At 45.7% G+C, this 27,750-nt stretch overlaps 2 protein-coding genes across 2 annotated transcripts; one reads left to right on the top strand and one right to left on the bottom strand.

The window, feature by feature from the left end:
• Window positions 1–992: 992 nt before the first annotated feature.
• On the top strand, window positions 993–2,488 carry LOC127317951 (BTB/POZ and MATH domain-containing protein 2). Its single transcript, XM_051348550.2, has 2 exons — window positions 993–1,142; window positions 1,226–2,488. The coding sequence occupies exon 2, from the start codon at window positions 1,241–1,243 to the stop codon at window positions 2,354–2,356; it is 1,116 nt and encodes a 371-aa protein (XP_051204510.1). The 5' UTR covers window positions 993–1,142; window positions 1,226–1,240; the 3' UTR covers window positions 2,357–2,488.
• An 8,355-nt stretch (window positions 2,489–10,843) lies between these two features.
• Window positions 10,844–11,824, bottom strand: LOC127313502 (ethylene-responsive transcription factor ERF003-like). Its single transcript, XM_051343996.2, has 2 exons — window positions 11,622–11,824; window positions 10,844–11,526 (listed from the first exon to the last, which is right to left on the bottom strand). Exons 1-2 carry the CDS (start codon window positions 11,702–11,704, stop codon window positions 11,106–11,108), a joined length of 504 nt encoding a protein of 167 aa, XP_051199956.1. The 5' UTR covers window positions 11,705–11,824; the 3' UTR covers window positions 10,844–11,105.
• Between the last annotated feature and the right edge of the window lie 15,926 nt (window positions 11,825–27,750).

The following is a 27,750-nucleotide window of genomic DNA, read 5'->3' as shown; positions in this document are numbered from 1 at the left end:
ACCATCGTCAACCTTCGGGGAGCAGCAGAGGAGAAGGAAGTGGCGCATAGTCGAGCTTGGGCACGCGGCCAGGTAGGTGCCCTCGTCAAGCGGCACACAACGTTGGCGGCGGTTCCATGGGGGCGCCATGTCCACCGACGGCGAGCCTTGGAGACGCGGGGCGTCGGTGGAGAGGCATCATGGGTCATGGCAGAGGGGGGCTATGGGAGAAGATCGACGACGACGAAGGGTGTGGAAGTCGAGCGTCTTCGCGCCGCCGGTGAGGACCGCGATGGAGGATGGGAGGCCACGGTGCAGGGATAGGGAATCACCGACGAATGGGAACCATGTAGGGGAGGTGCAGGAACCATGAAGAGGGAGCTCAACTTGCCATTTTTTGGCGACGAAGAGATAAGGGAGAGGGTGAGCGTGCTGCTCGCAGGGACATGTGCACGTACAAGGATGCTGAGGATGCAACCGTCTCATCTCACGGGAGGTTGCGATCACGCGATGGAAACGATCCAACGACCCGCAACCTGGAGGTTGCGATGCGCTGGATGTGAGACCTGGAGGTTGCGAGGTGGATGTGGTTTTTGAAAGCAACGCCGCAATCCACGTCGGCGGAGTCAATTACTGTGGGTTTTCTAGGTTTACACTGGTTTTTAGTGAGTTTCATTTTTTTTGAAATGTTCAGATTTCAAAAAAAATCATATTTAAAAAAATACTAATTTTTAAAAATGTTCGCTTTCTAAAAATGTTCAGAATTTGGAAATGTTCATTTTTTTAACTAATGCTCAAATATTCTTAAAAATACTTAGATTTACAAAACGTTTCGATAAATAAAATCAAACCTGTAAAAATTTCAAATACGAAAAATGTAAAAACTTATCAAATTTTAAATTTTAAAAAGTGAAAACCTGAAGAAAAAGAGCCGGACAAAACCCGTGGAAAACCTGAAGAAGAAAAAAAAAACACTGACAAAGTAATCAGAAAAGCTCCGAATAGGCCGGCCTAAACCGCAGGCGCGCGTGGGCTGAGGTCATACGCGTAGGCTTTGAGCGCCAAATAGGGTTTCCCCCTTTCCAGTCGATGTAGACAGCGCCGCCGCCAGCCTCGCCGGTCGCTGCCTCGCCCGCTCCTGCTGACCGGCTCGCCCGCCCCGCGTACGCGCAGTACTCCTCCCCCTGTTCCTCCGCCTCCGCCTCCTATATATGTTTCTCACAGATCGATTTACCGTTCGATCCAGGCTTGTGGATTGAGCATGGCTTTCGCTGGCGTATCGCTCGTCGGCGGTGACGGCAAGCTGTGCACGTCCACCGTGTCGCCCATCGACTGCGGCGCGGCCAGCGGGTACCACTTGCTCGTGGTTGAAGGCTACTCGCGAACCAGAGACACGCCGCCGACCGGCGAGTACATCAGATCTCGTACTTTCTTGGTTGGGGGCCACCGCTGGTACCTCAAGTACTACCCTAATGGTTGCGATTCCAAGTGCGCGGGATGTATATCTGTTTCTCTTAACCTTGAAGACGATGCCGATGGTGATAAGCAAGCTCGGCCTCTGAATGCTCGGGCTACCTTCAGCTTCATTGACCAATTTCAGTGGCTAGAGTCAGTAGACATCCATGATCGCCAAATTCAAGACTTCAGTGTCGATGCTGAAATGCTATTTGGAAATCTCATGAAGAGGGAGATCATGGAAAGATCGGCACATCTCAAGGACGACAGCTTCGTCATCCGTTGCGACGTCGTTGTTGTCGGTGCAGACATAACCGCGGACGGTGCTGACAACCAAGTGCCACCGACAGACATGTCAATCCATTTCAGGAATCTCCTCCTGACCAAGGAGGGTGCTGATGTGATGTTTGAGGTCAACGGTACGATGTTCACCGCACACCGCTGCGTGCTTGCAGCGCGATCTACCGTCTTCAAGGCACAGCTATCTGACAGCGTTCTTGAGGGTGCTACGGTGAAGATAACTAACATCGATGCAGATGTGTTTGATGCCTTACTTTGTTTCATCTATACCGACACAATGCCCATCCCTAAGACGGACAACATGGAGGAGGAAATAGGAGAAGAGGATGAAGATATATCGTGGCTGCTGCAGTTGATTGAAGCTGCAGATAGATATGAACTCCTTAGGCTCAAGTTGATGTGCCAAGAGCTGTTGGTCGCATCCATAAGCCTCAGCACGGTGGCAGACATTATTGTTGCAGCTCAGCGGAGCCGCTGCAGCTGGTTGAAGGAACAATGCTTGGAGTTCATCAAGTCTCATACAAGCTTGCTAAAAGTTTTCACAGGTGAGGAAGTTCAGGAAATGGCCGGAACCTGCAGTCCATCTATTCTCAACAAGCTCCTTTCCCAGTTTGCTTTGTAAATTGCTAAGTATCGTCCATTCGTCTCACCCAACCCTAGGATAGTGGAGTTTGCCACATCTTTATGGGTAATATATATATGCTACTGGCCTAGATTGCTACTGGGTATTGATCAGATGCAGAATTCTAGTTTAGTTGGCGTTGGTCATTTCTTTCTCTTTTCAGAGTATATCCTCATCCGAACCAGAGTAAACACGTCTATTCAGAGAGGATAGTCTTTTCAGAGTATATCCTCGTCTAAACTACAGTAAGCACACGATCCAATTGAAAGGTCCCCAAATACATGTGTAAACTTCCAATTAACTCAGGTCTGAGCTGTGAAAGCCAGTTGCGTCTTTTTCTTCTTCTTTAAATTGCCAATATCGCTCGCTCTGCATACCGGATAAACACAACCATAATATTACTTCAGTAATAAAATGCGACAAAAAACACCTACAATTTAGTCGCTTTCTTCCAAAGCAAAACCTTCAATAAGGAAGTATATGACCAATTTAGGAAGTATCGATGTTGTGGATGGTACCTGAATAAGTACCTATATGGTAGGATATAAGATGATAGTCACTTGCATGACTTGCAAATATATAAAGCAAAACAGTAAAAGATGTCTAATAGTTACAGATCTGATGTAAAAGGACAATGAAATGAATCCAAGATCCCTCAAAGTACAGTGCACGTTAATTTGAATATTTATAAATTTGTTTGGATTATTATACATCTGTGATGATTTTGTTAGTGTACTAGTGTTGTGTTAGACCTCTTTGTTGAGTTGTTTTGTATATTTGTCTGGTAATTATGAGCAAACAAATTCTCAAGATTATACGTGAGCACATAAGATGGTGACTTCTGAGAATTTCAGAATTTGATTTTATTCTCTGAACCTATTTCAGAATTTTAATTGAGCTGGACATTGTACGATTAACTGAGAAAATGTTGCAGCAGGCCGAACTATGCTTATCGTTCTTCAGTCGGCCGGGCCTAGTGAACTTAGCTGCGTGACCTTTCAGAGGGAAACGGGAGTAATCATTTTTTTCACGGCCCAATACTTAGAGTATCTCGAGTCGTTTCCCCGGGAAGGCTCCCACAACCCTTTTTTTTCATCCGGATAGACGAAAACGGTCCAGTCACGCCCCCAAAACCTCGTTTTCACCCAGATTTGGGCTTTCATCCGTCCGGCGAGCCTAGGTCATCCCCGCCCCGGGGAGCGCTCGGGGACTCCGGACGAAACGAAAGCGCGGGAAACATCGAGAAAACTTCTCGCGCGGATGGTGGCCTCGACTTGTCGGCGACAGAGGCCAATCGTCTTCCGCGCGCTTCAAAAGCCTGCCGCCGGTTAGTCTTGCCGGACGCGTAGCTTCCACGCGGCGAGTTAATGCCGTCGCCTCGGATTCACGCGCGGATCCCTTTATTTATCGCGGAACCTACCGCGTCTGGCCGCATTCAGCACCGCCGTCTCCCTCCTCTCCCCAGCCCTATCTTCTCTCCCCAATCCGCCTCCAGCGAGCAATGGCGGGCCACGGCGAAGGCGCGGCGAACAACGGCTTCGGCCGCCGTTCCCTACACCAGTGGGAGGCGGGACTCCTGCACATGGCGGGCTACCCGGCGTCGCCGGACTTCTGCGTGCCCGGAGGATGGCGCCTGAGTGCGGGGTGCGTCCCGATGCCGCCGCTTCCGGTGGGAGGCGACGAGCTCGACGCCGTTATCGACGCTATGCGGGTCACCCTCAACGAGTAGCAGCACGCGGAGGAGTGGTACCTCGCCGACAACTACGACGCCTGGAACGAGTTCTTCCGTCTCCGGCACGAACGGGAACTCGCAGCGTACGACGGTCCTCCCCCTCCTCCAGCGCGTAACAACGCCGCTGGCCGCCGCCGCTGGTGGGGTGCGCCGGGCTGCACACTCGCTAATGTGCTCGCGCACATAGAGGCCGCACACTCCCCCGTCCTGGGGATGTCGGGGTCGGCGCCGGCGCCGGCTCAGCACGGCGTTTTTCAATTTCAATTTTAGTTTACGTTTCCATCTCGCCGAATTCCAATATATGTACGAATTCGGCCTATATATGTACGAACTCGCCTATATATGTTAAATATCTTTAAATTTTGCTTATGTTTGAATGAATTTCGCCTTGTTTTGTCTGAATTCGCGGTTTTTTGTCAAAACTTTTCATCCATCCTGGACTCGCCGCTAGGAAAATGGGCCTCCCCAGGCCAAAAAGAATACATCCATCTGGCGCTAAATAGCGCCGAATTTCGGCCTGGGGAGCCCCAACGGATGGAGATACTCTTAGGTGCTTATTAGTTATTTTGATCCATCCGGAACCAGAAGCATATTAAATGGGAAAAAGGGAGATAGTGCTTAGAAATGTGAGGTTTTAAAATTTTCAAAAACTTGTAAGTAAGGGAGCATTGGTGCCTATGTGTCAAAGGCACTTTCTGGATAGGAGAAGGGATTTGGTGCACATGGGCACCAGTGCTCCCTTCACTTTTAGAATTTTGAAAATTTCAAACCTCATATTTCTATGTCTTCAAAAATTATGGCGTTAAATATATAGATAGATATGTACATGAGAAGTGTACGCAAAAAAGTTCCAGTAAAAAGAACTTTAAATTTTAGGAAATATAAAAAAGAACAAGTTTCTGACAAAAAAGATATACTATTTTGCTACCATTTACTGTAAGAAATTTGTCTTTTTTATATTTCCCAAACTACAATGTATCTTTAAATGGGATTTTTTTTACATACACCCTCCTCTATATATCTATCTATATATTTAACGTCATGATTTTTGAAGATATAGAAATCTGAGGTTTTAAAATTTTCAAAAATCTAAAAGTGAAGGGAGAATTGGTGCCTATGTGTCAAACACACTTTCTGGATAGGCTTTCCTTTTCTTTTGGACTGATGGTAAGATTTTGGCTGACATGATGTTTTGGCTCAAAATTCTAGGTGATCTCATTTATAAAAAATGCATTTTAAAAATGTTAAACAATTACGAAAAACACTGACACATTCTATACCCGTACACAAAGTTTTCCAAAAAAATCATTTTGTGTGGTGTGTGTAAAACGACAAAAAAGAAAGTACCATGAATAGCTAGTTTGGGGCACCAAAATCTTTCTTTTCCACACATGCTACAAAAAATGTCTCTATCGTGAAACTTTGTGCGTGCACATAGAATGTCTGGATTTGCACATTAATATATTTTTTCAGAATTTATAGACATTTGGAAATATGTTTTCTAGATAGTGGGTACATCTACACCTACCAAATAAATTTGTGCCCAGGTGATTCGTTTCTTCCATGGAAATTTTCCCTTTCTCTTTTCTCTCTATTCCTCCTGCCATCTTAAGAGTCCACTTTTCTTCCCCGGTTTCTCGCCTCTTCCTCTGCCGTCCTCTCTGGCCGAAGTATGCATGGGGAGGCAGTTTGGTTGCTCATGTTCATAGTAGTTGTAGGGATAGGTCTATTGTTTGGTTGGGTCTTGACTTGATGGCGTTTGGCATGATGCCATGGGGCTTCACTGTCCTGGTGCCTTCGGTCGACACTAGATGGTCTTCGGTGCTTCTCTTAGGTGAGCTTCAAAGGTGGGATCTTGGTGCGAGGGATGGATCTGGTGCAGCCTCTACAAATAAGCATGGATCTGTTCTAGATCGAGTTGAAGGTGGTGCTACAATTCTTCCTCCTGGTTGATGAGGTGGCGGAGGAATGGATGAGCTGGTGACCATCTTTTGAGCATAGTTGGGACTTCTCGATATGCTGCAGGTGTAAGTTTTTTAGAGCTCAATCTTGATGGTTTCTCGATGGCTTCGTGTTATCCAACTCCCAACTGCCATAGCCAGAGGGTGGCCGCTCCTTGCTTTGATGCAAGCGGCAGTATTACTATTTCTTGGTTGGCATCAACTCTTCGGCCTTGACGTGGGAGCTTTCTGGTCGAGGACAATGTTCCTCGCCTACTTCACCCCAAGTTGTCCTATCACCGGCAACGGAGATGGCGGTCGTTTCTTCGTGCCCAAAAGAAAGATCGATGGTGGAGGACCCGATTGCATTTTAATTTTTTTGTTTAGGTCTGTTTAGATAATCAGAGGACTACGATGTAACTTTTAGTTGTAGTGACGTTCTCCCCATAATTTGTATCCCCGCCACTTGTTATGAATGTAGTATCTATGTCCTTCGAGACCTATCCTTCTTAAAAAAAAGCTAGCAAGTTTTCTGCTGAAAAGCGAGTTTTTTATATAGAAAAAGATTCAATCACCCGGGTTTCGCACATCCCGATCCTCTACTCAATCCATGTGTCTCGTGCCCTGTTGGTGGAAGGAAAGGATACGCGCTGGGACCTACCCACATTCTCTCCTTATCTCTTTTTCTTCTCTCCTATCCACACTTTTCCTCTTATTTCTCGATAGCTCACATTTTCATGCTTGTTGAGAACGATTCCCCAAAGTAGCGTGCCGCCATCCCATGGATCTCCATCTTTGGCACCGGTCCTCCCCATCTCTACCCGCGTGCTCCGAACCTCACCACTACGTCACCCCCACCCCACCCACAAACCTAGGCCCTCTCGTCTGCCTAGTGCCCCAACAACGCCACTGCGGGACATGTGGTCTAGCCAGCACGATGCAAATCATGGGGGATGCACACCGATGCTGCCAGCTGTGCAACCTAGCCAGAGAGCAACAAGCAGTGGCGGCGGTAGTAAGAGTCGTAGGCTCCCGCCGTTGTGGTTGTGTGCGCTGAGTTGTTGGAGGTGGGATTTGTGTCCGTTGACCTTCTTTCCAACAAGAAAGAGTACAAGCGGGAAAAGACAAGCAAAAGAGAATCGGATGGTCATGGTAGAGACGATCGGACGGTGCACAAGGCGGGGCTCGGGCCCCTTTTTGTATTGCGGCAACTAGAAAGCTCAGCATGAGATTTTGACCACAAAAGACAACCCGGTGCTAGACGTCTAGCATGAAAATAATTTTATGAGACCTGGTTTACAAATTCACATGCCTGCACCAACAACTCTAATGGTTGACAGTGGAGTGAGTTTTGTGCTGAGGGTAAGTTCGTATGACTTGTTCTATAAATTTGAATTTGTGGACTAGGTCATGTAAAATTATTTTTCCGTCTAGCAGTTGACATGCTCCATTGGTGCTGCACACTGGTGAAGTAAGAGCATCCCCACTCGTCTCCCCGACTTGGGTCCCGAGCGATCCGGACGGCGAATTTTGGCCCAGTCGCGCCCCCGATTCCTCGTTTTTCTCCGGATTTGGGCCAAAATACATCCGGCGAGCCCACGCCATCCCCGGTCCCCCGAGGCGCGCTCGGGGACTCCGGACGAAGCGAAAGCGCGCCAAACGCCGAGATTTCTCTCCCGCGCTTTCGCTTCGGCTTCCGCGCGAGAGATGGACCCGGCGGGTCAGCGACAGACGCATCGTCTTCCGCGCGGAGTAAAGGCTGCCGCCGGTCAGCTCACCGCGGACGCGTAGCATCCACGCGGCAATAAATCGCCGGCTCCTGGCTCGCCTAAATACCCCGCTCGCCGCGACGCGTTGCACCACTCTTCCTCTTCCTCTTACTCTTCCTCTTCCTCGACCTCGACGAGATCCATGGCGTTCAACGATGAAGATGGCGCCACCAACAACGGCTTCCCTCGCCGGTCGCTCCACACGTGGGAGGGGCACCTCCTCCACCAGGCGGGGTACCCCTGCCCGCCGGACACGAGGCCTCCCGGCGGCGGGTGGCGGCTAAGTGCGGGCGGCGTGCCAATCCCGCCGCCGCCCCAGGGACGCTACCTCGAAGCCGCCATCAAGGAGGTCCGACTAACGTTGTCGGACCAGGACCGCGCCGAGCCGCGCTACCACCCCGACAACCTGGCGGCGTGGAACAGCTTCTTCCTTCGCCGGTGGGAGCAGGAGCTCGCCGCCTACGACGGCCCGCCGCCTCCGCCTCCGCGCAACAACGCCGCCGGACGCAAGCGGTGGTGGAGCGTGCCTGGCCGGACGCTCGAGGCCGTCCTCGAGCACATCGAGGGCGGCAACTTCCCCATTCTGACGATGCCCCCACTGTCGAGGGCATCGGCCAGCCGCCGCAGGGGAAGCTGGCAGCCACAGCGCATGGCTGCTAGTTCCTCGTCGTCCGGTTCGGCGGCGAGGTCGATCTCCAGGTCGGCGCCAGCCTCCTGGGCGTCGGTAAAAAGGAGCCGTCTTCCCCGCCGAGCAACCGCGCGCGCGGCGGCGGGATCGTCATCCGCGAGCCATCGACGGCACAAGGACGGCGACGCCCCAAGCGCGAACCCGACACCTCCGGCGAGCGGAAGCGCAAGCCAAAGTGAAGGTGGAGGAGGCCAAAATCGCCGAGGACGCCGCCATCCTTGAGGCCGTCATGGCGAGGTCCCTCCAGGACCTCATCCCCGCCGAGAACTCCATGCCACTCGACCAGGCAGGGAGCAGTGGGAGAAGGAGGAGGCGGAGCGGCAGGCGAGGCTCCTCGAGGACGTCGCTCGCTACCGCCGGCCTGCGACTCCTCCATCCGGCGTCACCGTCCCCGTCATCGACCTCGAAGCCTCCGACGACGACTGGTACAAGCCATCGCCGTCCCCTCCTCGCACTAGTGGTCGGTGGGGAGACGCCGGTCAGGGCAGCAGCCAGGCCGCGCCGCCGCAGTTTGACGACGACGGCTCCGACGATGATGGCGGCAACGGCGGCGACTACACGGTGTTCTACCGCATTTCGGCATGTAGAGCGCCGTGTTTTAAAATTTAGAGTTGTATTCCCCTAGGCGAATTCGAAATATAGTCGAATTCGGCCTCTATGTATGATCTTCGCCCTCTATATAGTAAATATCATTAAAGTTAGTTCAAATTCAGTCGTTTTTTGCCATATTTCGTCAAGTTTATGTTTTTCAAAATTATATCAACGGCTAAGCTTGGGATCGCGGCTGGAAAACTGGCCCTCCCCACGCTATAATTTCGTCCAATCCGGACGAAATTATCCCCGGATTTCGGGCGCGGGGAGGCCAAACAAGTGGGATGCTCACCTGCTGACGTGCGTGAGAGCTCGGTACCCGAGCGGCAAGAGCGCGCGAGTGCATGTGCCGGCGAGGCACATGCCACGACGAGGAGACTCTCGACCAGTTGAGTGTCCTCCTTGGCATTCATGCTCCGTCAGTGTCAAATGTCATGGGTGACGCACCGCGGCGCAGCGGAGCGGCAATTACCTCCGAATCCATTTCATCTGAAACGCTGAATCCATCAATATATTCTGATCGATCTCGGTCCTGCCAATGGCGCAGCCAGCGAATCCGGCTTGTGCTGGGTACGTACGTGCGCAGCGGGTCTCTCGTCTCGTCGCTGTACTCTGCGCGCGCAGGTCAGGCCGCCATGGCCATAAGTGCCATCCTGCTGCGTACTTCGGGTGCCAAGATTCGTCCTAGGTGTTCAAAGTACTACTTATTCACGGCTAACACGGCTAGTGCCATTATGTGCATTGAGCTTGTGCGGTATTGCTGCAGCTTGTAATCTAGCTACTTGAATGCACTGTGGTGTGGGTTTAGTTCCTCTGAACAAACTGTTGTACTGCGGTGTGGTGATTTTAGCCTAGTTTGGCTTGTGGTTTTGGACCAGAAGGAGTAACTAGTTTACACAAGAAAAGTATCACAGTCAGACTCCGATGAATCCATGACTAAATCTCAATTGACTAACAATTAACTTAAGTAATTAATCAGGTGATGTTATTGATTTTTATTGAAACTCATGACTACCACGAATCACAAATCAATCTAACTATCCACAATACTTTTCTCATTTGCAAAAACACGGTGCAAGTGAGGACTGACATGAATCACAAAGCAATCCAACCACCCGGAGGGAGTTGCAACTTGAAATATCTTACTTGCAATTCATGCCTAGCACGAACCGAGACATAATCAAACGGTTTGCCAACTAAGTTAATTTTCAGTTGACTGGAAAATAGCAAATCCTTATATACACTCATGCACTTACCCACTTTGTGGAGAGGATATGATAGTTTTTTTGTGAATGTTTTGTTTTATATTCTGAAATGTTTCAATCCAATGCGATTGAAATGGATTGGAACTTTCTCAAACTGTAAAACGAAACATTTACATTTACCCAATTTTTTCAAAAATTTGGAAGGACTTAAGTTTGTTTTTTTAGCTATGAATCAAGATCAATCTAACACATTAGATCTTAAATGGAGGGCAAAGAATGGATGACTTCGCTAGACGACTCTGCTTCTCAAACTGACTGAAGCTGAGTCCACTTAGTTTGCGGTGACCAAGACTGTTATGCTAAACTCTCTTTTAAAATTGAAGTGGCAAAATAGCCGCAAGCTAAACATGGAAATATTCATTGGTTAAACATAACAGCAAACGTAGGCAAACAAAATTACAGTACTCCGTATCATATTATACCACAATATATTTATCTCAAAGTGGTGTAAATTAGGGAGAAGTGACTCGTGTGATTAATTCCAGGGTAAAAACTCTGTCTCTAAAAAGAATGTCGGCAGGGCAGCATTAAGATCGTAGAATTTGGACATCAATAAGTAGTAAAAGAATAAAGAAAATTTCCTATTCTCTAACCAAAGCTACCGTATACACAAGCTGTTGGAGAACTCGGGTTGATGACCATACTAACCTCGAGTTATTCCTGACATAGCATACTAACTAACACAGAAACACACACTCGCAGGGAGAAAGAGAGTGGAAACAGAACAAACGGAAGACACGGAAACAGAACATGGGTAGCAACAACTAGTAGGAGATCTCCATGGAGAAGTTGGAGTCCAGCAGCTCCTCGATCATCTGTTCCACGTACTGCTCCTCCAGGAACCCGCCGCTCCACCCCGCTGCCGCCGCCGCCTCCGCCGACGGCGCACTGGCATAGCCCATGCCAGCGAACGATGCCGCCGCCGCCGCCGCGCGCGCCTCCACGGACGCCGTCGACGAGGCGCCCTTCTCCCGTTGCTCCGCGGCCTGCGAACCCGACGCCATGTTGAAGCGGTGAAGCTTGGCCACGAGCGCCGGGGAGAGGAACGACGATGACGGGGTGCCGCCGGCGTCGTCGGGGAAGTTGGTGCGCACGCGCGTGCCGCACATGATGCGAGCGGCCTCGTCGTAGGCGCGCGCCGCGTCCTCCGCCGTCTCGAAGGTACCCAGCCAGATCCTCGTCTTGCTGCAAGAAAACCGCTGCCATGGTCAGACCACGCCAGGAAAGAAAGTCGATCCAAGCAATGGCAAGCATGCTATTGACAGATAGATTATACGTACAGGAGCGGGTGGCGGATCTCGGACACCCAGGAGCCCCAGTGGCGTTGTCGCACGCCGCGATACCGTTGCTGTGGCCGTGCCATTGCGGACCTCGCACGCTGTTGCTAGCTCGGCGAGAGTGAGACCAGCTTCCTCCGTGATGTCTCGGGGTTTGGAGAAGACGATGCCGTTGGTGCCGGTGTGATTAGTGTGGTATGTGCGAGCTTTTGGAGCGCTATAAATAGAGGGGAAGAGATTCAGTTCGCGGCTTGTTTGAACGGCTTCTCTGTGGGGCCATTGCAGTGCTTGGGCGTATGTCTCTCGGGGGCCACCAGGATTCAAGTTAGAACTTAGAGCAAGAATAATAGAAGAGTCATATATTTTTGCCATGTTATCTATAGGCTATTTGTATAGTTAGATATAAGTATGAACTACTTCGTATGCATATGGCCCATTTTGCAATCACAAAGTGTCTAGGAACGTGCGCTGCAGCTGGCTACTATCTTGTAGCCTGCTACTCTTCTCTCTCCTCTTCTGTCTCATCCAACTCAGCAAAATTATATTACTTTAAATCTTATAGCCTGCTGATTGTACCTTATTGTACTTGCTCTTAGAAACACAAAATCCTATATTCTTGGCTAGCTGCCCAAGGCCTTTTTGATTCTCAAGATTTGGAAATGTAATAGCAGGAAAAATATCGACATATAATATCATAGAATGTTGAATCCTACGTGAATTAAAAACACAATCCATCATATATGCCATTTGGTTGCACCACAGAAAAAGATGCAGAAATTTGTTTAATAATCAGGTGTATCACCTAGTTGACAGTGAGATGAAAAAATCCCATAAGCCTGGATTCAATGGATTATTCCCCTTTGGATTTGCATGTAAAGTATTCACACAAAATATTACTGTGACAAATGCAATTTTGATATTGTTTTGAACCTTGCAAACCAAACAAGCATATCATAAGAAAAAGTTTGTAAGGAATAAAATCCTCCAAAATTATTTCTAGTCTTTCTTTTGGGTACCAGGTGGTAAGTATGTACAAGGTTGTAACTGACATTTTGGTGGATTATGATAATCATATTTTTCTGATATGAATTTATCTATTTACCGTATCTTTAACCGATTTTCTCCTATCTATATGTCTAGTAGATTTAGAATAATCTAATTGCATTAATGTTCACCAGCCACAAACCGCGTCATGAAAGAAAGAATACAAAAGTCCCTTTAAAGAAGAGAGATCAGTTTTTAAATCTTCGCACTCACTAATACACAAAATCGGCCATTATTATCCGTAGAGATGTGTAGATAAAGGACAATGAAAGTAATATTAGGAAATTTTCATGAAATATGTAGTTATATACTCTGCATCTAAATATATAGTTTTTAATAGATAATTTTCAAAGATGGAGAAGTTCATTGGTTGCATGCTTCCAAGTACAACACAAATTGTGACAATATTGGGTATGCCTATATTGGGCGAGCAATGAATAAGAAATAGATCTTCAAGATTTTTTTTTGCTTTGGCCATGAATGTAAATTCAGGTTTTCTAAGCCTTATTTGGTATTGTGATTAATCATGATGTTACTAACGGGTTGTGTTGCTTTGAGACAATTGGTTGTTTGGTGATCTGCTGAATAAAAAAGTTTAACAACATTGTAATTAATTGTAAAACATGGTAGTTAATTTCTTACAATAATATAAAAAAATAAGCACACTAACTATGAATTGGCTCATAATGAAAAAATGAATGATCGTAGGGTCTTACTTGTTAACTACTTTTTCCATTTATCTTTGTTGCCACTTTGTTCTACAAAAAAAGTGACATTTCAAACTATGCATTATCCTCCCTTTCCTAATTATAGAACTATTAGCATGAAAATATTTTTTAGCCATATATAATGGTACAAGTGATTGATGTGGAACCTAACTCACATGGTTGGCATAGTGGAAGTAGAATCCCTTTATATCATGGTGGCATCGATGTCAGTCCTGACAAATTCAATGCGTTGATTCATGTCCAAAAGATGGTTTCCACGGAAGACAATGGCGGCGAATTCTGGAGCGTGTGTATGCGGTACACGCTAAGGGATGATGTGTGCAAGTGTGAGGTCGGGCACATGGCCCTGATCATGGCTACGTTTTGATGAATAATGTAATAAAAAGGTTGTGTGCATCATTTTGATGCAGAGACCGAGGATTCAACCACCTTTTCAAAAGAAAAGTAAAAGTACTCATGGAACGTGAATTTGAGTCTCTTTTTATGTAATAAGACTTGCTTTGCAAAAAAAAAAAATTCTGAAGAAACAAGTGGTTGATGTAAATATTTTGTTAGTTGTTAGCATAAAGAGAGGATTTGGTTGTGCATTCTATCGGAACACTTATTCTGCACAAATGAGAAACATATACATAAATTCCATGTAAGCAGTAAGCTACAAGCATACCAAGAAGTCAGGAACTAGTGTCACTGATATTCACGTAGACTATGTGAGAGCCCCTATTGACCAGATCCCAGACATGAGATTTCCCCCAATAGAAGTACATCTACCTAATCCATTGACAAAACAAGTAAATAACGAGGTTTTAGGGTAGCTTAGCCTAACTAGCGTTACATAAAAGTCCAATATCCATGTTAGATCACCCATATGGTAGGTAAGCAGAGAAAAATTTAAATATTAATATACGATCAGTTCAAAGCTTTGGATTCCCCACTAGAACACAAACAACTAGACCCTAGATGCCCTCATGGCACACACTGATCTGCAACTGTACGTACGCTAATTTCCCTCCGGCCATGTTCCTGTCTATTGACCTCCATGAATTTCCTTGACATCACAGCTAGGACAGCGTCCTGGTAGGATCACAAACAACAAGTTGCAAACTGCAATTGCCTAGCTAGAAGCTGGATATCTGCAGCCTCATTGGGCTGCTACATTCGCATCTGTTTTTATTGGTGTCATATCCACGGAGGCCACAGTATCGCTCACCTTGGGACGAGCAGCTGAGCCTGCGCCTTGGGAAGAGCATCAGCAGATTGGAAGGCTAGCGTTTTTGCCCCAAAAATGACAAAGCCGTGCAAATTGAAATCCATTTTTTTTAGTAAATGGCAATCCTGTTATGCAGAGTGCTGCTTCTGCTGTGGCACATCATATGCGGGATTCATGCATATGATCATGTTCGCTTGTGCGCACCTGCCAAATCTGAATTCGTGGTGTGTCATCGATGTGTGTTTCCTTGTGCAACGCACCGTATCCGGGGCACGATCTCCGCTCGTCACGTCGCCGCTTGGACGCATGCCGATGCGCGTTTGGCAGCGGCGCCAGGCAGCTGGGCCGCGTTCTGCATGTCTGCGTGATACAAGTGGTTGGCAGTGCGATCAGCCGTTGATCCGTTGGGCGGCCGAGCTGATGATGGTGCTTTCGACAAGGGAGATCGTCGTCCCCTCTTGCAGTTGGCTGGGTGTCTATGCTGGTGATCCGATGATGGAATTGTCAGGTGTTTCATCGGGAGAGTGGTGGTGTCATGTTCTGGATGGGGCGGCGAGTAGGCAGGGGATGCTGTATGTATTGCTGTGTGCTTTATTTTTGGAGGCTCATGGGTCAGGGGCAGCAGCTGATCCATGTGGGTTCCGAGCTTCCAACAGGGCTTTTCTTAGTCACAATGCATGCATGGTGAGCGCCAGTCATTTGATAAGCTGATAGGATGGAACCTTGTGAGTTTTTGTTCACTCTATGGTAGTTAACAGAAATAAAACTTTTTTTTACTTATTTTAGAGCTGACTAATTCTCAGTCGGCTAAGAATTAGCTTAATTCTCAATCAAGTGACGTGACACTAAGATTTTGTATTACTTGATTTCTTTTTTTGAGAAACACACTACAAACGTAGATGCTCACATACACGCGTATACACTCACCCCTATGAACGCGGGCACACACACACCTTACCCATATGAGCACCTCCGGAAGACTGAGCCATCGGATTGAATCTTGAAATTAACGAAGTCACCACTGACGCCTCGCTATCGACGGGAACGTCTCCTCTCACTGAATGAATATTCCGCCTTTTATGAGACATACATATGTCAAACCTGGGGTTTGAACTCTGGTAGACTGGGGGTACAACCACCCTCCTAACCACCCAACCTCAGGTTGGTTCTCTATATTAGTTGAATATTATTTGTGCACCATGGATTTTTTTCATGGTTTGACCCACTAAATCTCATTTGGAACCCGATTGCTTGGGAATTTTTTTAGTTGCAACCTATCTTTTATAATAAGTGATTTTTTATTGCAACCCACTTAAATTTTAAAAATCTTAGTTGCCACTCACTTACAACTCACTAGCACGAATCTCGATACAAATCCAACATCTGAGGATCTGGCTGAGACCGAGAATTAGCAAAGTTATTTATTTCATCCTTCGTCTACTATCCAAGTTCAGATTGATGTATTACTTTCAAATAGAATGGTTGTCGTCTGGTCGCCGTCAATGTTGGGACTTAGTTGTGGTTTGCACAAATTGGCAACCTATGCAAAACAAAAGGGAAAATGACCCAAAGGGAATTCTTTACGCCTTTCTTCTAGTAATAGAGTTGGTAGTGCTCCCACGCCTCTTCTGAAAATAAATAAAACAATTAATAATGGAGAAAATACTCAAACATCCGTGAAAATAAATAACATATTTTGCTAAGATGTTTACTTCAAAAATATTAGTCTACGTAAAATGCAGTAATACATTGGTAAACAAGATCATTTTAAAGGCATATTACATACAAGTTGCTAAAAATAATGAATGTCATTAACACATATTTTTAGAGAAGAGCGGATATTTAAAGTATTACTCCCTCCATCTATACATACCACGTACGTATCCTCATTTTTTTATTGTTTTCACATTGATAATCAGTAAATGAATAATACATGTGTCATAAACATTGTACCATTCAATTTTTTCCTCCAAATTTTAATTTAGTAGTATAATATTTGTAACACATAAACCATATTTTTGGGGACAAATTGATGAGCAACACCGAATATTATAAGTTGTGTGCCAATTCAGGGTTACAATAAAATCTTCAATATTTCCCGTGTGGCATAAGTTTCACAAATGACAAGCAAAGTCACATAACGTTGTAATAAAATACGAAATGCGGGGAAAGTGAATAAGCATTTAATTAACAGAATTAGAGAAAACCATAAATATTCTACTAAAATTACTAAATAATGCCGGAACCTTATAATTCATAAATATGAAATACTTATTAAAAAACTAGAGAACCCCAAAAAAATACATGGTCAACCATAGAACTTGTATAGTTACTAAATAACTTATATATTTTAATCCCATATTTTATTGACTTTTCTAATTTATTTCTAAGTTTTTCTTTGCTTACTCTCTTCCTATTATTCTATATTTTAATAAATCCCTAGTTTGCCAAAAATTCATACTCTACTTTTTCTTTACGTAATTTTAATACTTTTCCCCTAAAATAGTCTGCTTTTAGTTTCCTTCCACTTTTATTAGTTGTTAAAACCAAGATATTATGGTACCCCAGAGTTGAGAAAATACACTTAGACTTTTAAGCACTATAGAGAAGAAGAATATACAAATTTAATAAGAATGGAAATTGAGCATATATCCAATTCTTGAGAGATTAAATGCAAGTATGTTTGTTCCATTGGGTTTGCACTTGCCTAACGCATATTAGTAACCCTAACTAGTTGGCGGTCCAAAAGTAAAATTAATTATCAAAATAAAATTGGAACTACTCTCGGTATAGCTATTCTTAGCGGGCTAAAATAGATATTCTTAGCGGGCTAAAAATTAAGTTATAGCTCGGCCAGCTCCTCAGTTGATTTGCATCATGATTCGTGGTATAGGTGAGTTGCAAGTGAATTGCAAATGAGAAAAAAGAAAGTTCATGCAGTATAAAATCATGGGAGGACGTTATTGACCGAGAATTAACCTAGTTCTAAGTGGACTGTGCCTTTGACACACTTTTTTCTTATTTTCGCGAGAGATGATATTGCATCCACTTGATCAAGTACCCTGTAGGCAATCTAATTACCCTGATATGTGCAATGGGTTCGTTTTTTTGGTCAGAGATGACGATTCTGTATCCAGCTGATCGAGTACCCGCGTGTAGGCAACCTAATTAGCCTGAAGCCTATTAAAACGCCCACATGTGGTAGCTACGAAACATGGCAGCACATGCTACACAAGGAGGTACTGTAATTAAGCAATGCACCTATAGCCTGACGAACTGCCGCACGGTACACATCTAGTATGATCTATCCATATCCGCATCGTCGTACACAGTATAAATTTACTCCAAGTCCAAGTCGGTCGATTCTGCGCACGCAATAGTTTCGTTTATTCCTCACTGTTGCACTGCGACTTCGTCACCCCCGAGCGGACAAAGAAGCCGGCCACTGACGCACAGTGTAATGTAACAGTGAAGAACTTCTCAGCGATCGCATCACAAACGAACGTACGCCGATCGACGCCGCCGCCGGACCGGATCCGCCATGGAGATCCCCATGGAGATCTCGGGTGAGTTTTCATTGCGTACGTGGTCGCACGGCGGCGCTCAGGCCCCTACTAGGCGCTGCGGCCGGATCCGGGGGAGATGCGCGGCCAGGGCTGGGGAAGATCCCTGCTATGGTACCACGAAATCTTGGCCTGATGGCGACCCAATCCCTGTGGGCTGTGGCAGTGGCACTGTGGGTCTGTGGGTACACAGAAACACCATGGATCTCTGTGACTGAATAGCGATGAGATGAGAGGTGATGGAGGACGGGGGACATGGGAGTGGTCACCTTTGGCTGTGGATTGTGACGGCGGGAGGACTGGTTTATGGGGATCATGCACTGCATTTGCGTTGCATGGCTTGCTCCTTTGAGTTTGAGGTGATGATGTGCATGTACCCGGCCGGCCATGTGATGCCTCCTGATGCACCACACATGTTAAATTATCTGGAAGTCTTGCTTTGTTCTTTCTTTTCATCTCTTGCTCTAGCCGTAGCCTAGCATTGGGATCATTAGTTTTCTCTATTTTTTTGATTACTTGCTTATCATAATTGTTATCATGTGTGAACGCTGGTCTAAAGAAATTTCCAGGGAAATAAGATAGGGCGAAGGGCGCCGCTACCTAACACATGCGTTGCATCTATTGGCTGCTGACAAGACACACATTGTTTTTTGGTGGAAATTGTTAGAGGCCACAATTTGCTATGTCTTCAAAAATTGTTTCTTTTGCCACACCAAACAACTGGCAACTAGCAATAAAGGAAATTTTCTGGACATAGATACTCCTGAACACGATATTACTTAGTCCTGGATTAAGTTAGGTGATTTACCAATCCCTAAGTTACAAACATGTCGCGAGGGGGAGTTTTCTTCACATTGTTCATTCAGATCTTATCATTTTTAGCTAAACTTTATACTTTCAAATTTGAGTATGAAAAAAAGCACACATATACATATGTGTATCCTCTACATGTAGAAATTTTGTTTAAAATTTTTAGAGACAGGGAACTACATATTTGGGGCCCGACAAGTTATCCGGTACTCATGAACCTAGGTTCCACTACGTAATATTGTAACTGACAAGCATGTTAGATTGTCAATATGGCTATGATAAAAAGGGCGCTGGCGAAATGCCATCGCAAAGATGGGTCCTGGGTTCCACAAAAGCTATTGTTTTTGGGGCATAGAAATGTCAATCTTTTTACTAAATGCACCACTGGTAGTACAAAGAGATACACAAATTTGCAAAAAATGGACAAATTCTGTTTTATGTTGCTCTAAAAATAATCAAATTGTGCGTACTTACTATCTTTGTCTTCAACTTTCTAGCATGAAATTTACGAATCAATATTGCCCGATGCAGCACACATTATAACTTAGCATGAACTGTATTAAATGAAAACATTAACTTTACTATTTTGAAATCAACGGTGAAATCGTTGTGGGGAAAACTATATTGCAAATTCAAAGAGTTTAATCCTTTTAAAGCATTTTGAAGGCTTTAAAGAAAATTAGTGGCATCCTGGACCCCACTCAGCTCTTCTTTGGTGTTCTTCTCTAGGAAAATACTTGTTCTTCAGTCCAAATAGACAATTGCAGATGGAGCTTTCACCAACTCATTATATTTTACGTGATATCGTGAAAGTGTCACGGTTCAATGATGTTGAAGATAGTTTAACCCCCTGAGACCGATATTGTTGGCCATATCACGGAAGTGTCATTGTTTAAAGTTCCCTACAAAGACGCACTTGCAACATATTTGCGGCGGTATGCTTATCGATATGGTATTTGACGTAGACCTAAACCACGTCAAGGGCAACATTTCTTTTGCGGAGAAAAGAATGGACCCTGATATAGCACAACAGCCCACATCATGACCCAATGCCAACTGGAAATATGGCAAGTCGAAAAGTTGATGTTGGCATCCCACCATGTGTCGCGAGATCCGATGGCCATTGTTGCACTGCGCCTAGGAATGGAAATCCAAACATGACGTAAAAGCTCAGATCTGAGTGAGAGTTTGTGCTTTAGTTTGAGCAACTTGAAATTTTCGAAATGATGTTGTCTTAACAAAACAAATATTTCAACTTTTGTGCAATCATCTACAAAGCAACTTATTAGATCTACATGTCCTTACTTCTTCCCGTGGAGCAGTGGTGACATATGGATGTTGGATGCACTCAGTAGATGGTGATCGTCAGGGCTATATTAGAACAGGGTGGCTCACGACAATCTTATAGAAAACAAGATGCATAGAGGCTCCCCGTTTTCGTTTTTTTGATTATTGATCCATGTAGCCGCTTTGATTGATCCATGAAATTGTAAACTTTATTATTTGATACCTGAAGCTATGTAATAAATGAGCTAGTGTGCATTTAAAAAAAAAAAGCTGTGTGCATTTTTCAAGGGTGTCACGATTTTTCAGTCGACTGAGAACTAATTTTGTTCTCATTTAGATCATCAAAACTCAATTGCAACTCATGTTGCAACTGATGGCTAGCGAATCACGAAGCAAGTCTAACAGTCCGAATAATTATTTTCAGTTGCATTCCCAACTAAAAAAATCTCAGTTGCAACTTCACTTGTAAGTTGTAACTAAAAAACTAGTTGTAACTCAACTTGCAACTGATATGCACGAATCACGATGCAAAAAATCAGACGGTGTAAAATCTGACTGAGCTTGAACTTAGTTCTCAGCTAGATGAGAAGTAGCAAATCCCTTTTCCGAATGCAGAAAGGCTGCGTTTCCCCTAAAAAAGAAATCCTAAGAGAATTAGACTCACCTTCAACTAACCCGCAGAAATAGTTAACCCGGTTTAATTTGAACTCGATCCTAGTGACCATACTTTTGACAGATCCAGAGTCCTGCTGGCCTCTCTACTTCGCTCATGTGAAACCGCGCGATCAAAGTTAATTACCCAAATGCATAGTTGCCCATCGCTTATACTGGAGTAGAACGAAAACCATCGCTTATAATGGTGATCCGCATTTCATGCATGGATAGCGATCAGGCCATGGCGATTTGATGTCCTTTTGATAGTACGATGATCAGCAACTAGCTCAGACCAGATGCATGGGAGATTAAACTAGCTCGCTCGAGGCACGCGAGTTGTCGGCATACAGCATCATCTTTGTGCGATGCAAATCTTGATGGAAGCAGTGCAATGTTCCTCTCCAAGTGGGCACAATGTTAGGTGATAGTCCTATATATGTTTTGTTTCATGGTTGTTAGGAACATGATTTTAATTGAGGGCCCTGTTTCTCGAAAAAAAGAAAAGATTTCAATTGAGAATCTTTCTTTTCTAGGACTATATATGATCATAAAATACTTGATTTTGGAAGATCACAAGATGCGAACAAGGTACTAACTGTGACTATATATATGTGAATGATCATAATTAAAACCAACCAATGAATAGTCAAAACAAGAACCGATCGATTTTGCAGGTGTGGGCTGTCGGGTTCGGTCGTGCAATACAAACAAGGGCACCTCCACGCGTCCATCAACCTCGAGCCGGCACATGAACTACGCTAGAACATGACTAGTTTCTTAAGCAAGTGGCTATCATTAGCAAGACAGCATCTCGAGAACCCATGTGAGCATGATTAACGCCCATACTCGTAAGACGATGACAGTGACCAATAAGATTCCAGAAGAGCTCCATGGCCATGCATGCATGTATCTTAGGCAGCGAAATTTGTAAGATAAGGGGCAGAATTGATCTCTCATTTTCCGATCTCTGATTATGTTACTCCACATATTGTCTGCTACCCTGCAGGGAGACGTGATGCTGCTGAGTCACGTTTGGCAACATGCCAACAAGAAGGTTTATTCATTCTTGGGGCATCCACGACCATCTGGAATGATCACTTCATACAATAGGGCCTGTCACTTACCTTAGACCGACTTAAATACTCAATACTAAGTGTTATTGTTAACATCTAAAAAAAAAGTGTTATTGTTAAATGTGACAACATACTACAACAGTAATAAGGCTGACTTCAGTACTGAGAAAAGGGTCAGCATTAAGGACCCCATATGTGTTTGGCGATCTCTGACTGGCGGAGAGAAACTAAAATGCACAACGATGTGACATTTTTCTTTTTTGCTAATTGAAGTACCACCTTTTTTGGACCAACAAACTACCACCTTCGTTTCGAAATGTCATCTTTAAAAAAAAGCTATATTAGCTTTCTTTTGGCTTATATTTCGAACTGATGTAATATTTATTGATGATGTAACATTAGATAGATGAAATCAAAGCAAGCAACCAACAGAGAACATTGAAAGACTCTAAACTTACCTTAAAGCAACTTGAGGTCACCATCTCTAGCTCTGTTATCCCAACTCGATGCTCTTCCATGAACCAAAAAAAAAATCACAGAAGGTCATACATGCACAAGCTTAATAACCTCATAGGTCTTGAATAGTTGTGTGATCTAGAACATTATGAGCACATAAAACTGAACACAAACCCCTCACAAGGATTGCCATTCAACCATTGCCTCATCAACATACTATCAAAGGAGAAGACCAAGTAGACGTTAGGACGAAGCAGGGAAAACAAAGATACCACTAGCTCACTAATATCGGGGGTCACACCATAGCAGACATGGAGCCTGAGACCATTACACATGACACATTTCGATATCTATCGCCAAAAGACCTCCTCTAAGAAAATGACATCCTTGTTTTGCATCCTCTAACTTCGACAATCAATTTGATAATTGAAATATGAGAACTATGCCACAAAAATTATACAATAAAAATCATTGTTCGAATACGAATTCATCATTATAAATTTTATACCACATAACCTGCTTTGGAACAAAACCCTAGCCGCCTCCAGGTCGCTCTCGAGGCGACCCCGGGGCGACCGCACCACCGCCACCAAAACCAGCCCTCACCGCGCCCATCTACCCCCACTGCCGCCGGAGGAGGCCGTCCCACGGCGGACGGCGGCGGAGGGAGGTATCCCTCCTCCCTCAAATCCAAAAAAACAACCCAAAATCCGCCCCCAATTGACCCAGATCTCGATCCATCCACGCTGCGACCCGTCGGCATCCTCGGCGCTCCGGCGTGCTCCTTTCTCGGCGGCACACGTCCGCCGCCATCCTCGTGCAGGTGGGCGTGCGCGGCCTGACTCTCCGCACGCCAAGAAGCCCACGACGCCGCCGTGTTGCCTCTGCCCGTCGCGCTCTTGGGCGCCCGTCGGCTCCATGCCAACTGCTGCTCACCGACATCCCCCTCCATCCTTGGGGCGCGAGGCCTCAAGTCCGCGTGGCTCGGCGACCAAACCGGTGCGCCCACTGCTGCTCTCGACCGCTGCGCGGTGGTGCGGCATCGGGGACTCCGCCTAACCCTACACCCCTCCTCTGCCATGCGCCTGCCCCTGGCACGCTAGACTTCTCACTATCGACTACTGCCGCACCCCTGCAGACCCAGCCACCACCCGACCAGGCGCGGGCTGTGCTCTGCCTCGGAGGCTGCCAAGCGGTGGCCGTACAGGCTCGCCTCATCTCTTCCGACATCGTCTCTGGCTGCTGCTCGGCACCTACGCATGGCTGGCTAGGCATCCTTGCCTTTGCAAAGACGGTCTGTGCCACGACGACGGGCATGCGCGGCTCTACTCTTTGGCTGGTGGCCATGTCGATGGGGGCACCCAGCGGCGGATGGACAGGTTTTTACTCATCCCAAAAAATCAACCTGGCTCCGTTCCGCTACTTGGCACCTCCGGATGCACGTCTCCCCCGCCGCCACATTGTCGATGCCCGTCGGGAGCTGGGCTGCCTTGGGCTACTTCATGGACCTCTGCACGCGCCACTCGGACACGATGCCGCTCGCCGTGGTTGTTGCGCACTCAGTCCCTCTCCCTGTGGGGCGTCAACGTGGTAGCACCAACTGGCTGGAGCCCTTGCATCGGTGCTCGGTGCCACTCAGGTGTGTTTCTCAAAGTTGCTGCTACTGGGGATGATGCGGTGAGGACATGCTCCTGCCGCCTGCCCAAGCAGACCACGGTGTCTGCCCCTAGCGTCACTAACCTCGTTGGAGGCATGGTTTCAAGGATCCCAAACTCCGGAATAGGCATGTGTGCCTGTACAGGTGATGCCCAAGCGAAAGCTCTGCGACGACGGCGCCCATGGGCGTTGCACCCTTCTTGAAGGCGTCGAAGGGACCCCTGTTGTCGCCAGGCTCGGTGTAAGGGTACATTGCCCCTATGTGTGGTTTTGGTAATTAATGACAACCCCTATGGACTAATGTTTTCATTGAGTTTATATGAAGGAATATTCCATAGGTACTACTTGTTCTCCATGTGTTGGATTCAAGTATGGATGCCATGAAGATAAAGGTATACCTTGTGTATTGGCATCAAGATCATCGGTTTGAAGATACATATGTGATATGATCAAGAAGAAGAAATGAAGATGGAGTTCTTATGTGGAACTCAATATTAGCCATGCTCTATCTTATGAGAGTATGAGAAGGTGCAAGGTTAAGTCGGGCAAGTTCAAGATGAGCATCTCAAGTGGATCACATGCTTGAAGCTTGCCGTCCATTTGGTGATAATGGACATGTGAAGATGTGCATCAATAGAGCTTTCCCATCATGGTGTATGGGGGAGCATTTGTGAGTCTTCACGAAGCGACGATGATCAAGTGAGGCATTCCGGCTTGAGTGGAGCTTGAAGAGCTATCATCAAGATCAAGCGGGATGCGCAAGGCAAAGGTATGGCCTTGCTAGGTTTTCCTTTTACCGGTCTCAAGGTGGTTGTTGGGAGACCGGATTATAGGATAAATAGCCGCACTATCAAGAGGGGCTTTCGGTTGGGTAACTTGATCGCATCGTCTTAGAGAGCTCAATCCTTTGCATACTTTGCATATCCCTATTGCTTCTTGGTGTTTATCTGTGTGAGGTTCTTGAGCTTGTTGCTAGCTTTACAACAAGCCCAAGTTCATCGAAAACGGAATCCGCATGCATCTTCTATTGCGTTTTCGAGTTTGGACGTCTTTACCGTTTCTTGACGGTGGGAGACTCCCTCTCTAAAATCATCCAAAATGTTCTGTGAGGAGTCTCCATATTTCCAGTTTTTGTTGGGGTTCTATTCGTCGTTATCTTTCCAACAAAATTGGTTTCATGTCAATCGGGGTCCGGACACAAAAGTTATCACAGTTTTTGTATAACATGATTTCTGTGGCCGGTTTCTAGCCCGGCGTGACCGGCCGTCGACCGGATGGCCCGGTTCAAACCGGCCCCCTGGACCGGTGCCATCCGGGCACTATCCGATAAGCTTTTCAGCTTGTTCCGGTCACTAGCCCGGTCGATCTGTAGGACCGGATGGCGGTCAGGTACGGTACCGGGTCCTGAACCGGACGGCCCGGTCCCAGGCCCGGTTGACCGGCCTCCTCGACGGCTGACTCAGCCCATCTTTTCCCCAACGGTTATATTTGCTCTTGGGCTATAAATAGCCCTTCTTCCACCTTGGGCTGTAGAGTTCTTCCCATTCTCTCTCCTCCATTGCTACTATTTGAAGAACTTGATCTCCCCCTTGAATCCTCCAACCTTTCTTGCTCATGTTTGAGGATTTGAGAGAGGGGATCTAGATCTACACTTTCACCAATCCATTTCTTCTCTAAGTGAGGGAATCTCTTGGGATCTAGATCTTGAAGTCTTTGGTTGACTTTTCCCCTTGTTCTTCCTCTCCAATCTCATCCTAGCATTCGTTGCTTTGGTGGGATTTGAGTGTGAAGGACTTGAACACCTCCGGTGTTCTTGCTTTGCATCATTGCATAGTGTTGAGCTCTCCACCACGATTTGTTCGAGTGAGAGACCGTGAGCTTGTTACTCTTGGAGGGTGACCTCCTAGTTGGCTTGGTGATTGGTGCTCCGGTGATCTCTTCAAGAAGATTGTGAAGAGGCCCGGGCTTCTCCTTCGTGGAGCTTGTGAAGTGGTTGTGGAGCTTGCCATCTCCGGAGCGGAGGAAAAGCTAACCATAAGGAAAGGGCCATTATCCTTCGTGGGTGTGGTTCGGAGAATAGGGTGAGCCTTCGTGGCGCGGGGAATCCTTCGTGGGACCTCCACTCCTCCAAACGTGACGTACCTTGTTGCAAAGCAAGGGAACACGGGAATACATCCTCGTCTCCGTGTGCCTCGGTTATTTCTATACCCGAGCTCTCTTTCCTTGTGATAGCCATCGTGCTTGAAGTACATATATCTTGCTATCACTTGTGCTACATATATCTTGTGCCTATCTTGCTTAGCTCTAGTTGCTATTGTTACACTTAGTTGAGCTTAGCATATTTAGGGTTTGTGCTTGTAAACTAAACGATAGTTTAATTCCGCATTCTTACAAGACAAATCCGCAAGAGTTTGTAATTGCCTATTCACCCCCCCCCCTCTAGGCGACATCTCGATCTTTCACTCGGTGGCACGGTGTTGCAGTGGGCTGCCACGTGACTTCAACATCGATCAACCCTAACCAACATCTTCATCTCCCTTTGCCCTGCTGTTCGTTTTGGGTATCAGGCAGCGAGGCGGTTGTCCTTGATGCCATATGGTTTCTCTTATGTCCCGTTCTTGGTATGCTGACAAAGCTAGATAGGCGACACTTGAGGTTGTTTTTCTTGCCCTCCTCTCCCTTTTTCTGCTGCAACACTTATCCTTCCTGACCGATGTTCACCCGCTTGGGTGGACAAGTGCTTGGTGTTGTAATAAGCAATATATTCATGTGGGGAGTCTCCACCCCCCCCCCCCCCGCCGCCGCGAACGTTTCAAAAAAGAACCTGCATTGGAACAAAAAGACATGTTTGTCAAAGTACGTCCTTACTACCTTAGTCAGGGGAAAGTATTTTTTCTCCTATTGTGAATTTGTTTTGTTATCAAATGAGATATATATTTTAGAACAAGTTATGAAGGAGATGTAAAAGGGCAAATCCTATACACCGACCAGGTCGGCCGCTACCGCGCGCCGCACACCCCCCACGCGCGGTTTGGGCCAGCCTGGTCGGCCCAGTTCGCCTCTTTTTTCTGATTTCTCTTTTTTGTTTCTTTTTTCTTTTTTTCTTTTTTCCTTTTCTTTCCTTTTCCTTTTTTATTTTCGTTTTCGTTTTTGTTTCTTTTTTTTGTTTATTTTCTGTTTATTTTTATTTTTTGCTCAAATTTGAAAATAGTTTAAATTCAGAAAATTTTCAAATTTGAAAATAGTTCAAAATTTAAAAAATGTTTAAATTTAAAACCGTTCAAATTTGAAAACCGTTCAAATACAAAAAATGTTCAAATTAAAAAGCGTTCAAATTTGAAATCCGTTCAAATTTGAAAATATTCAAATACAAAAAATGTTCAAATTATAAAAACGTTCAAATTTGAAACCCGTTCAACTATATAAAGCGTTCAAATTTGAAAAAATGTTCAAATTTGAAAATTGTTCATAACTAAGAATGTTAATTTTGGGAAAAAATAAATTTTACAAATTGTAAAAAATGTTCAAATTGAAATTATGTCCATATCCGAAAATGTTCAAATTTCAAAAAAAATTAAATCAAAATCTGAATATTTTTAAAATTACGAAAGTTTCGAATCTGATTAGATTTCGAAATTTTGTTCTCCGAAATAT

This window comes from Lolium perenne, chromosome 7 (assembly GCF_019359855.2).
Source record: "Lolium perenne isolate Kyuss_39 chromosome 7, Kyuss_2.0, whole genome shotgun sequence".
NCBI classification, from domain to species: Eukaryota; Viridiplantae; Streptophyta; class Magnoliopsida; order Poales; family Poaceae; genus Lolium; species Lolium perenne.
This window is presented reverse-complemented; position numbering and strand designations above follow the sequence as displayed.

Coding starts and splice junctions, on each gene's coding strand:
- LOC127317951 (XM_051348550.2), top strand. CDS start 1,241: ATGGCTTTCGCTGGCGTATCGCTCGTCGGCGGTGACGGCAAGCTGTGC.
- LOC127313502 (XM_051343996.2), bottom strand. CDS start 11,704: ATGGCACGGCCACAGCAACGGTATCGCGGCGTGCGACAACGCCACTGG. Junction 11,527..11,621: donor GAGATCCGCCACCCGCTCCT/GTACGTATAATC, acceptor GTTTTCTTGCAG/CAAGACGAGGATCTGGCTGG.